This window comes from Alligator mississippiensis, chromosome 5 (genome assembly GCF_030867095.1).
Source record: "Alligator mississippiensis isolate rAllMis1 chromosome 5, rAllMis1, whole genome shotgun sequence".
Classification (NCBI taxonomy): domain Eukaryota; kingdom Metazoa; phylum Chordata; order Crocodylia; family Alligatoridae; genus Alligator; species Alligator mississippiensis.
The window spans coordinates 151,619,473-151,632,297 of NC_081828.1; the positions used below are offsets into that span (position 1 = coordinate 151,619,473).

The 12,825-nt window shown below is 38.3% G+C and overlaps 1 protein-coding gene and 1 long non-coding RNA gene across 13 annotated transcripts in view; one reads left to right on the forward strand and one right to left on the reverse strand.

The window, feature by feature from the left end:
* The window catches only part of SATB1 (SATB homeobox 1), a 109,362-nt gene that overhangs the window by 13,424 nt on the left and 83,113 nt on the right, over positions 1–12,825 (forward strand). For 7 of the 12 annotated variants that reach the window (XM_014603088.3, XM_014603089.3, XM_019497927.2 and 4 more), the window contains exons 1-3: positions 4,113–5,482; positions 8,134–8,369; positions 12,145–12,321. In XM_014603088.3, the coding sequence (XP_014458574.1) occupies positions 8,159–8,369; positions 12,145–12,321 (388 nt within the window). In that variant the 5' untranslated portion in view covers positions 4,113–5,482; positions 8,134–8,158. Of the gene's footprint in view, positions 1–4,112; positions 5,483–8,133; positions 8,370–10,384; positions 10,409–12,144; positions 12,322–12,825 lie in introns of those variants that run through there. The other 5 variants (XM_019497925.2, XM_019497926.2, XM_014603093.3 and 2 more) reach the window with 4 other exon arrangements.
* LOC109285809 (uncharacterized) lies at positions 1,278–4,119 on the reverse strand. Its single transcript, XR_002093667.2, has 2 exons — positions 3,808–4,119; positions 1,278–3,274 (listed from the first exon to the last, which is right to left on the reverse strand). It is a non-coding gene; the product is annotated as an uncharacterized LOC109285809 (long non-coding RNA).

The window sequence follows — 12,825 nt, forward strand, 5'->3', positions numbered from 1 at the left end:
TAACAATTTTTCAAGGTTACATCTTGTGAAGAAATAACTAGGAAGTCAATTCTGTATTGAAGTACCAGACGGGGGAACATGTTAAATAAAGGTACAAAGTATGCATGGGTGTATACATGGGTTTGATAATGTCTAACGTTGCACTGATCTATGAGGTGAGAAAGATGTGAAGTACAGATAGGGATAAACCCCGTCAGGAGTGAAGCCACTGTGGTGCTACTGGCCATGTACGTTAACTTCTTGAAAGGTACTGGTTAGTAGTCTCCTTTTCCCCCAATGACCAGCAAACTGACCTGATACCCGCTTAGCTGTATGCTTCATTTGATGAAACAGAGCGCTGCTGTTCTGTTGTAACACTCTCTAGAAACCAGTCAGAATTTCCCTAGAGATTCCTGCTGAACTGTAGCCTGTCTGCATCACCTCCCACACAGGCCGTTACTTAAGACTTAACGCTAATGGCTACATGTCAGAAACACAAATGTGCAAAACCCAATCACAACATGATCTCTGCACACAAATCTGATAGAGCACTCTAGTGCCAATTCTGTTGTGGTTTCAGGTCATATCCTACTTGCACTACATATGAATCATCCTACTGACTTCAGGACTTGGCCCACAATGCCCACCAACTTATTTAACAATAAGAGAAAGTGTTGAGGCAACATCCACTTAGGGTATTCATTCTGTAACCCAGCTAGTGAGAGAGGCACTAACTGATTTTAGCAAGAGCCGTCCCATCCCAGAGTTTAGAAACTGGACACACGCAAACTTTCTTCTACTAGTATGTCCTTTTAGGAACGCCTAATCTAGTCCAAAATATATTTATTTCTAAGATTGTGGCAGCTTTTAGTAAATTTCATTTTTGTCTTTTCATTTCAGCTGTAGATCAAGAAAAGTATGATTATCATTGCATTTAAACTGACTGTGTATAAATCCACCACAATACTTGCCTATCTTCTGTTTATTTTTTTAAATAAATACAAATAGTTGCTTTATTTCTCATGGGCTATCCTAATATTAAAATTGATGCACGTGAATGTAAGCAGGCATAAAAGTCAGTTGGTAAGCCTGTTAGCAAATTTTCACTATAAAGATCAAGTATTAGTATCTTAAATCTGTGAACTACATTTCAACAAACTTTATATTGATCAGAGAAATGCAATTATTTCAAATTCACAATTGCAGGCACAATAGTTTCTAATAATTTTTGTTTTCTATCCTAAGCAAAGTTTTTTACACTGGTCAGTGTGCATTCTATAACAAATAACAGAAGTAGGTGATTATAAAAGAATTTAAGTTAATCAGTATAGTATGCAGCTTACAGAATACATGCATATAGTTTCAATAGCAGTTATTGTTCGTAACCATTTATCTTGAGCATAGGAAGCATATGCATGATTATATAATTAACAGAATATTTGTTTGTCAGTGTTTGCTTAGTGTGCATAATAATATCATTATTAGGCCTCCTGTGCTCCAGTATTATCAGATCTTTATCTCCCCACTCTTGTAATTTACACTCTGCTTTTTAGATCAATCATTTTCTGTTTTCACTTGAGCATTTTAAGTTACTTTGACTAATATAGGATTGTACTTTTAGAACATGTATTTAAACATTCTTTGTTGAAGCTATAAGCCTTTTTAGAAGATGTTTTTTTAGCTATTCTGTCATCAAACTAAGGGTATCTTCCCCTAATATTCTGTACTTTCTTTAATCTCCCCCATATGCATTGCCACTTTCTTTAGCATTTTCCTTCTTTCCTTCAGTTTAATTTGATGGTCAGTATTTATTTTCATCTGACAAAGGTTACTGCAACAGACTAGTCAGAAAAGATTAAATATGATACGGTATTGACCATCTCCATGATTTCCACCAAGTTTGCGTTGAAACAAATAGCTCACGGTTTGGGGGGGGTTTTTTAATCATTTGAATATAAGTAAATGATTCTAACTTTGAATTTTATTTAGCCCATCTGTTGGAAAAAGATCCGTTTCTCAATAAACAACCTGCTAGACAGGTATCCCTTGATCATGAGCTAAAGAAAGTGTCATTTACGTTTTCCCCTTGGTTTTTCTTTGTAAAGCATGTTTCTTGTTTTTCTTTGTAAAGCATACACCCTTTCAGTAACAATTTTACTAATCTTTTGCAGCACAAATATACAGCTTTTAGTGTTTCCACTGTATTCTGCCTTCACTTACACTTCTTAGAATAACAGTATTTTAAAACATTATATCCATTTTCAAGCTTTGCTTCTGAGATCATAATCTATTTTGTGCATTGCTGAATATGATAAATATTTTATGTATTTCACCCTATTACCATTTTCTTCTTTTTGCAGGCCCTGCATGATGTGTGTTTATTTCAGCAGATGTCAGCTCATGTTTCTTTACCTAATTTTAATACGCTTTTTGTTATAGTAATACATACATGATGATGATATGCTTGCTCATCGAAGCATGTATTGGTTTACTTTTTCTGTGTTTAGAGGTCATAGCGGGCTTTGTGTATTGTTATCTCCCTGTTACCTACTTGAAAACTTGTTCTAGTTTTGTATTACAGTTCCTGCGTGACATTTTCTTCATGTTCTCACTTGGAATTATTTTGGGTACATGATTTCGACTCCTGTCACTTAGCCTCTTTCATCTTAGGAAGTCCTTATAATACAGCATGTCCACACTTACACATTTTGTCAATAAAGGGGTTTTTCTCTCATCTCTTAGCTTGGGCAAACTTGTTGCTTTCAAGTCCATTCGGTTGGCTCAGTCCTTTTTCCAGTGTATTATGGGGAAGAAATGGTCTATCCTGTGCTCACTTTTTGTGAACATTTTACCACGTTTTACACTTTTACTGGATTTTTTTTACCCTGTTCTATAGAAGAGGCAGCTACAGCTGTCAGGCCTTGCATTTTGGTGAGGAACTGGCTATTTCCCCCCCCCCCACTTTTTTGGTAGTAACATCGGTGATGCTCGCTGTTCAGTGACCTGAGCACGCCTGACCTTTTGTTTACACGCACGCAACCCCCTCCTTGCTGCGCCAACTCTCTACAGCACATCATCCCAGAAAAGGCCTACTATTCCCTGTACAACTTGCCACGGGGCTCCCGATTCCAGCCTCCCGTCCTTCTCATGCCGCGGGGTCTCTGAAAACGGCGCCTCCTTGTCTCTTGCTCGCCCCCCAAAACGGCGGACAGAAGACCCTCCTTCCTTTCCCCCCCGTGTGGTTGGGTCTGCGGGGCAGATGAACTGGGTTGTCTTGTGCCACCTGCAAGTCCTTCTGGGAGAGAGGTGGGAGGAGCATTACAAGTCGGTCCCAGAGTTGCCCCTTCCTCCCTGGCAGCCAGGAACTTTTGTTGCCCCTGCCGGTGCCCGAGCAGGAAGGAGCTGGGCCTTCCCAGGGGGAGCACTGGGCTGCAGGCAGCGGCCTGGCCCCGGAGCTGCACCTGCACCTGCCGGGCGGGCGGCAAGGACCCACCACCCCCGCGGGCGCAGGATCGTGCCCCGCCCGTCTGCCCGGCGCCCCGCGGCGCCCTGTTATTCTGGGTATTGTGTGTGCAATAAACGCCAAGCCGCCTCACTCCAATCAAGCTGATTACAAATTCTTGCGCGCCCTGTGCCGGAAGCCGCACACCCCTCCCTCCCTCCCTCCCCCTCCGCCACCCCCACCCGCTCCGCGACACTCACCTCGGGCGGGCAGGGCTTTCACCCCCCCCAACCCCGCCATCATCCCCTTCACCCCACCCCAGAGCGGCTCCTTCCACCCCGCCGTGCACTCCAGCCCCATCCCCCCTCCTCCTCCTCCGCTTCCACCTCCTCCTCTTCTGCCACTTTCTCTCTCTCTCCCAGGACGCGTCGGATGATCCGGGGCCGCCGGGGAAGGGCTCCGGGCAGCAGCAGGGAGGCTGCGTCCTGCTCCTGCTGCCGCTGCTATCTCGGGCTGGGGGGGGTGGGAAACCGGTGGCCTTGGTGTTATTTTGTATTAAAATGAGGAGGAGGAAGAAGCAGCGGCGGCAGCAGGCAGCGCTGGCGGAGAGGAGAGGAGGAGAGCAGGATCTGAGCAGGGGACGGCGGCGGCGGCAGCAGCCGGAGGAGGAGGAGGAGTGATGAGTCAACTAATAATTTAATGGGGACAGAAACAGGGAGGGGAGGGGAGGGGGGGAGCGAAGCGAAGCGAAGCAGAGCGGCTCCGTCCGGGGACACACGCACGCACACACACAAACATGTCCCTGTAACATCCAGCAACAACCACCCCACCGGCCTAAATAACCATCCTGCTCGGCCAGGCAGGGGCAGCAAGAATTAGAGCCTGGGATTTTGTTGTTGTTGTTGTTGGTTGCTGGTTTTTTGGTTTTTGTTTTGGTTTTTTTGGCAACCTTTTTCCTTTCCCTTCCCCCCACCTCTTTTTTATTATTATTATTATTATTTATTTGGAGTAACTCTTCCTGGAGTTCTCTATTTCTTTCCTTTTTTTTTTTTTTTTTTTTAATCTAGAGAGAAGAGCTATAGATAGAAAACTTCTTTTTGAATGATAATTTCTCCCCCTCCTTTTTGGACTGGGAGGGAGTGAAATCTTTTTACTTTTTGGTGGTGGTGGTGTGCCTTGTGTGCGCGTGTTTCCTTCCTCCTCCTCCTTCTCCTCCTCCTCCTCCTTGCTTTCTCTCTCACAACAGCCCCGGTAAATGAGAAGAGACAGGTCTTCTCTGCCAATTTTTTTTCTTTTTTTTTTTTTTTCTTTTTTACGGATCGGCAAGGTGAAATTAAAAGTGGCATTTTAGTGCCTTTTTCCTGCAATTTTATCTTCCCTTTTTTTTTCTCTCCCCAATAGAGAGATTTGGGGCTAAGGTTTAGGCAGAAAGTTTGGGGGCTTGTTAGTATTTGGTGGGGGAGGGAAGCACATTCATTTTTGTGTGTATGTGCTGTTCTGCTGTAGGCTTATTGGAGAATAACAGTGTAAGTGACAGCCTAGAAGTAGACTTTCTGCTCTTCACGCTGGATAGAAAAGCTTTTTTGCCCACCTTGTCACTTGATCTTGTACGTATTGATTTTATTTTTGAAAGGACAGCCAGGCTTAAGCTGTCCCCGGCTCAGTTAAAAGCTGTAACTTTTTTTTCATTTTTAGCATTACGCTTGTCTGGTCAATTTGATCTTCATTTCCTTTTTCCATTCCTAAAGCTTGAAAAGGTATTCTTAGTATTTTTTTGTCCATTGCTATTTTGCTTATGGCTCCTTTTTTTCTCACTATTTATTTTTGCCCCTCCCCTGCTTAGAGGAAAATAACAAAAAAGAAAAATAATAGAATTTTAAGGGAAGTAGCCTTTAGGTCTGCTGGCTTTTTGTTTGGGGTTTTTTTTCCCCTTAAAAAAAAAAAAAAAAAAAAAAAGGACCTAGAAAACATCAGTCTTGAACTTCTTCTTCTTCAAGAGCTCGAGCTGCAAAGGAAACCTCCTTTGTTTTTGTTATTTATATGCTGTCAAGTTTTGAAGTGGTGAGTTTCGGGTCGGTTTTGCTAATTTCACTCAGAAAACTGCAGTGTTTCTGTTTCTAGATAGTACTTTGCTTCTTTGTCTCTTTAAAAGGTCACGGGGAAAGCTTGGCCTGGATTGTGAAAGCCATATGGAACGGATAAGAGAAGAGCCTCTCTTAAATGTGATTAGGGTTTTTAGAGGGGGGAGGGCGGGGAGGAAAGAGGAGGGGAAAATGCAGGGGAGGGGGTTATTTAATGAGGAGCTAAAAAAAATGGTATAATACTATTATATTTCAACAATAGAAGCTAATGCGCTGAAGTTCATTCAAAATGTGGTCCTTGTGTGTCCATGAGTACGATCTCTAAAACTATACCTGGAAATTCTGACTTTATATAAATGGCTGGGATGGAAACTTGTAGCTATAAGAGACCTGAAGAAACCCTTGGCCTGGCATAGGTACAGAAATTAGTTAATCTGTAGCACTGTCTTTCTGGGCAGGCCATGCTGATTTGTTGCTCATCGCTATTTCAAACTGAGGTTTTGGTGAACTTTAGCCTTGGGCATGGAGTTTAAATGAGTAAATTAGGTGTTTTATGTACATGCAATTTAGCTTCGTAACATAAGGCTTTTTATAAGATGACTAAGTGGTTAAAACATGCCTATGGATAGGTATTCCAAAGCCAATTTAGAATGACCTGTTTGGTGGTTTGGTAGTAGTCAATATGTTAACTAAATTATGATCTATCACTCTTATTCACTGTACATAATGTAGTGCCATTTTGACTCAAGATGACTAGATACTTCTTGTAACAATGTTGGTACCAAACTGTACTTTTTTAAAGTTACTGAAAGTGACTGGGATTTTCTTCTTTATAGCTCTATTTAAGTTAATCCTTTTATTCTCAAGAGAGACTAGTTTCAAAAAAGCAGCCTTAAAAGTAACACAGCATCCTAAGGAAATGCTGCTAGACATTAATCAGTGAACCTGTTCGTGTTTTCGTTAGACTGAAGTTAATGCAATAAAAAAAGTAATTTCAATTTCAAAAGTGGCTAAATAGGCATGTTTATTTGTTAATTGGACCTATAACCGAGACCACAATTAATGTTAAACCTTTGGTTCTTAGCGTGTCATCTCAGAGCATAAGGATAAGTTACCATTATTTTCTAAACTTTAGTCAGTCAGTGCCATTCTTAAGGTTGCTTGTAAACATCTAGATTAATACAGATTCTTTTTCTTGGCTGTGTAGGACAAAGCAGCCTATGTTCAAATAAGAAAAAATTGTTTATAGAATTACTGGTGTACATACCAACATTACGGAATATACGGTAACTCCCAAGGTATCCATACCTGAATAGCTTTGCAGTGAAACGTACAAAATGTGTTGAATTACTAGGCAACAGAAAGTAAGTAGCAATTACCCGATTCATGCAAATCTTTGTAAATATGACTCCCCTAGTATTAGTATTTGTATTCAGTACTGTAAATACTACTTCATAAAATGAATGTCTAGTCACCTGTCCTTAGTGGTTGTACTATATACATGACAAAATAGGCAGTGTGGTCATACCACAATCAGAAAAGGGCAGAAGATTCTAATAAAACTTCAGTAATAATAAATGAATCCCAACCAGGTACATACACACTTATTTTCAGTAACTGATAGCTTTCATGGTTATTAAAATAGATTCTCTGGGAATAAAATCTTTTTTTTTAAATCATTCTATATGTTTTGGGCTAGGGATTTCTAAAAGAGAGAGAGACAAACTAGGAACAGGAATTCTAGTTAAGTTGTATAACAGGAAATATAAGCATGCCAAGATGCACCTTTTCTTAATTTGATACTGAAATTGCTTCCGTTGTTTTGGTTTCAGACATCTGTGACAGTACGTAACTTTGCATCACCACGAGTCTGTGTGCTGAGCTACCCTAAATTTCTACAGAAATTGTAGTTCTTCTGCATGAGATTTACAGAGTGTTTCTCTTCTTTCTCTTTATCTCTCTCTTTTTTTCAGGACCTCATATTTGACTTATCCTGAAAGCTTGACTGCATCTTAATTATCATGTCTATATAACTTAAGTTTTTAAAAGTTAGTAAACTCTTCACGTAAAATAGCTTGGAAGAATATTAGAACAAACCCCATCCAATCAAATATTTGAGGTTGTTAAGAAATCAATACGCTCCTCTAAAGTTACAATGTTCTCGTTGTACTTCCATTTCTTTATGAGAAGAGAACAATTTAATTCGGAAAAAAAAAATATATATATATATATATAATTTTTTTTTTAATGCATCTGTGATATTTGTATCAATGAGTATTTTGGAATATATAATTTGAAAATCACCCTCGCCTATTTAATTCCCATTCTTATGAATTCATGAGGAAAATGCCTTTTCCTAGGCTGCCCAGTTGTTCTAGCATACTTTAAGTTAGCTTTAACAAAATCCTTGAATCTCATGCAATCTTCTTGTGATTTGGAGAATGAAGTTTATTTTTTTTAAGACAAATTTACTACCTTTTTTATAGAGACCTCTTTTGAATACTTAAAATATTAATTTACGCTTACTTATGAGCTTACTATACATACTCTACACATGTGTAAACTGTGTACATACACATATGCACACGTGTACAACATATCTTTTTTTTTTTTTTTTTTTAATCATGGCAGGTGATCTTTAGAGGCGGGACTGAGCATGGATCATTTGAACGAGGCAACTCAGGGGAAAGAACATTCAGAAATGTCTAACAATGTAAGCGATCCGAAGGGTCCACCAGCCAAAATTGTGCGCTTGGAACAGAATGGGAGCCCATTAGGAAGAGGAAGACTTGGAAGTACAGGAACTAAAATGCAAGGAGTGCCTTTAAAACACTCTGGACACCTGATGAGAACTAATATTAGAAAAGGTAATATTTTTAATATTCAGTGGCATTTAGGGTAAAAACATACTTTTAGCAGGCTTATAGTTCCGAGCTGAATGTTTATTCTAGAAATATTTTATTCCCACCTCTGATGTAAATCACATTTGGGAAATAGAAGCTTCATGCTTGGGTGGAGCATCTTGCTTTGCAGGGTGGAGTCTGACTCTTTACCTTAACAAAAAAAAAAAAAAAAAAGACTAACTTAACAGTAGCTCCCATGATTAAACCTATTTTTTGTATTCAAAGAGAACTGATTATAATAAACTTACTCTTTGAGTGAGTTTTTGCTAAGCAACAGCAAACTTTATAAAAATACGCGTAGGACCTCAAAAACTTTAATTCTTGCCTTTGCTCCCACTGATAGTCCAAGCTTAAAAAGGTCAGCAGTATTTCTGTTACAGTTGCAAGTAGGTTTAAATGAGAGTACGTAGATATTTAGGTATCAAATTGGAAAAGTCATTTATGATGTCAATCTTTGCAGTTTGTTTTCTTAAGTACAATTCATTATTGAACAATGAACAACTTGGGTGTCATATTTTTCAGTGACTGGTTTGCTGTAATTAGACATTCTTGCAAGGAAAAAACGGATTTAGAATCATTGATGGATGGCTTTTGTTTGCAGTAGAATACTTTAAAATTAACTACAGTGTATGTGTATCTGTCTATATAGATAGATAGATAGATACCTACACATCACTTTGACCATGTATTGCAGGCTTGTTAATTTAAATCAAAACATGCTGTATGGAATTTGGCATTTGTTTTAAAACAGCTTCTACATTTTTCTCAGTATAATTGGTATATGTTTATTATTCAGATTTTTCTTGCATTTGCTAAGCAAAGGATAAAATGCAACCAAGACTATTAAACACACAAAGTTAGAAGGCAGTGGAATTTAATTGTGTCTGATGCATAACATTTATCATACAATCATTTATTTTTTCCTCGGTTTGGCGAAAACAAAGAATATATTGATCCTCAAATGAACAGACACAGCAGTCCGTATTGTTAGATCTTTATCTATTAAAAATGGAAAAACAGCACTTCAGCAAATTCTTTGGCCTCTGCTCATGATTACCCTATTTATTGATTGTTTGCCAAGAATGTATGCATCTTAAGAAAGCCAGGGTAAGAGCATTAAAAATATAATTTATTACGGCTTTTCAAACAGAGTGCATTAATATTGTACAGTGAAGCACTGGGGCTATATAAAAAGGACTTTCTGACGCCTGCAAACATATAAGTTCCATAAATTCCTAAATAGGAGATTTCAGCTGTCTCTGGTATTATGTGATATTTGCACAGCAAACTTTAATGCCAGGACAGTTTTAGACAAGGATTCTACAGACTTCACTGCTTCTTATGGCAGACGTGATGTTTACACAGACTCGTAAACCTTCAGCAAAAGCTCTAACACTGCCTTCAGGTTTAAATCATGTTGTATTTTTAGCACTGAACACTGACCAATGCTCTCCCCTCTAATACTAGAAGGTTATAAAGTTGCTGCACTTGGAGGTCTTGCCAAGTGCTAGCAAGAGTGATCAGCCAGCTGAGATTGTGCTCTACTGTATAACATTTTTCACATTAACAGAAGGACACTAGTGACAGTTTGCTAAAAGATTTAGCAGCTTGATTTGTAGTCAGATGATACCTTTGTCACACTACCAGGGATCCACCTTTCATATCCACAATGTACATCAAAATCTGGTCAAGAGGTCGTCTTGCTTTTTTAAAGTTATTTGTTTTTGTGTTGTGTAATTTATAGGACAACATAATGTTTTTGTTTGTTGCCTAAAATGAAATACCAGTGCACGGTGCATGTAGTAATCCTAAATGTTGTAGCCAATGGTGGTTGGGGGAGAGGGGGGAATAAAGAAACCAAATACAGCATTTTGCTCCCTCTTTAACTATTTGTTATATGCAGTATTAACCCTGCACATGAAACTAAAGTGCTGTATACATTTTGCCTACAGATATCCAACAGTGACACCACTACATGACTTTGATCTCCCTCTTTCAGTCAGGTAGTGCTCTGGGAGCTTAGGAAAAATACTGCTTACAAGTCTTGTGTGTCTGTGCGCATTTTGGAAAGCTCTCCAAAGTTTAATTAAAGCCAATGAAGAAATTGTTAGTTTACATGTTCTATTTTTGCTCTGGTCTTTTCTCTCTTCCAAGTGGTCTAACTAGAAGATGATGTAAAAAAATATGACACACACAAAATAAAAATCCTCCTGAACTAAATAAATATTGGCAAGTTTTTAGCCTTGTCTTTCATGTAGAGCCTATTGGGCAAACTGGAGTTAGTGAGAGCTTTTCCAAGCAACTCTGAAGGGGCTTGTTTGCCAGAGATAGACTCTATGAACAGATATCTTTTAAGAGCATATATTTAAACTGCATCTCTTTATTACAATTTATTGTTATATGCAACAGTACCAATTAAAAGGGGGATAGAAGCATTTATATTTCTTATCACCAATAAATAATCTTATCAAGCTATGGAACATCTTGTGCACCTCTGCAGGTTAAAGGGTTTCTGTAAGACTAGAGGGCGGTGCTTATATAGAGGCATTAACATTGTAGGACTAATTGGAGATCCTGGGTGCCCTGTTAAAATAACCCTTGTCATCATTTATGCTAAAGATGATACCCCTCTGGCAGGCTGCCATAAGACAGTTCAGTGCGTTTGCTTTTAACCCTTTTGTTGTCATCGTAGGGCTTGATCCTACACTACTGAAGGCAGTGGAGGTTTTGTTGCTAACTTTGAGTTCTTAATGGGATTGAGGCCTAACACTGCAGTTGTCTTGGAGTTCTCTCTATCTCTGTCTGTCTGTGTGTGTGTGTGCGTCTCTCTGTCAACTAAGTTCAATTTTTAAGAAATTCACAAATGTGATTTCTAGAAAAATTCCTCTTCCCAGCAGTAAGAATTGTTTGGGTTGTTGTCCAAAAGATTGCACTGAATCAGAAAAAGACATGGGGAAATACTTTCAGATAGAAAAATGTGAAGTAGAAATAAAATAAATTAAAATTACTTTAAGATGCATCTCCCATCTGTAATCTGATTTCAATGTATATTGTAAAGTAACTACATACCTTACTGTTTCCATTATGTATAAACTGCAGGTAATTTTAAAATCGTATTTAAATGACCATTTTTATTCCTTAATGATGCAAGTCTTAGAATTACAATTTGCCTTCACTATCTGGGTGTAAACAAATCAGTAATCAGTTGGCATTAAGTTTTGTTTTGTTTTCTTATACCTTCTTAATTTTAGTACGACCAAATGACAAAACAAGAAGGTGCATTTTTTTTTTTTTTAGTTTAAGGTAATTACGACTTTCTTAGCTATGCCAAAAATAATTAATGTTAATGGCCAAAATGATATAGATGGCACCTGAATGGCTTACGATCAGGATCTCTGCAGTATGTTTGTAGCTTCTCTCACCACGCGTTACGTGCAAAAATCTGGACAGAACAGAGGGTACTGACTTATTTCTCTTCAGTCGACCTTAATTCTGTAATCTGTAGCAGAAAAAAGCATCTGCTTACAGAAATAGTAAGATATATTTGTATTCATGCCTTTCCACAATAATATTTTTATTTTGCAGAACTTTCTTCTGTTGGGAAGGAGAGTAGGATGATCTCAAATATTAGATAAACCTTGACATTTATTTACCAGTTCACAGGAATGTTATCTATTTAATTGTTGGTAAGCCTACTATCACAAAAATTAATATTGTATATATTTTTTTTTGTTAATAGGAAGTATGCTTCCAGTTTTCTGTGTAGTGGAACATTATGAAAATGCCATTGAGTATGATTCTAAGGAGGAGCATGCAGAATTTGTGTTGGTGAGAAAGGACATGCTTTTCAATCAGCTGATTGAAATGGCATTGCTATCACTTGGATATTCTCATAGCTCTGCTGCCCAAGCAAAAGGTAAATATAACTGCTACAATGCACGGTAACTTGTGTTTATTGTCTGGGGGAAGAAATTCCTAGGATCTCTTTTCAGAAATGTAATGCAGGTGGGCTTTCTACTCTTTGTAGATTGTCTCTAAACCTTTGTTTAGTTAACACACATTTTGCTTATGTGGAATGTTGAGGTAGATGATTATTTAAAAAAAAAAATGACTTGAAGTGAATCATTAGTATGCTTATTGACCTTAATAATCTGCTCCACTGAGGATCCACAAGGAAGTGTAAAGCATATTTGAGCAGATGGACTGTTGAGAGTCAACTTGCATTTATGACTGAATATCCAGCTCTGCTTCTTTTACTCTGTTCCTGATGGTTTTATGGACTATAAAGTATTTTTCAGTATTGAGTTCCTGCATTATTAAATCCTATATAATTAGTAAAGGGGTTTATGAATGATTATATCTTGTCTTGATGCACTCGGTAACTTAGGAAAAATTGGTGCTATACATAATATTTTAAAGA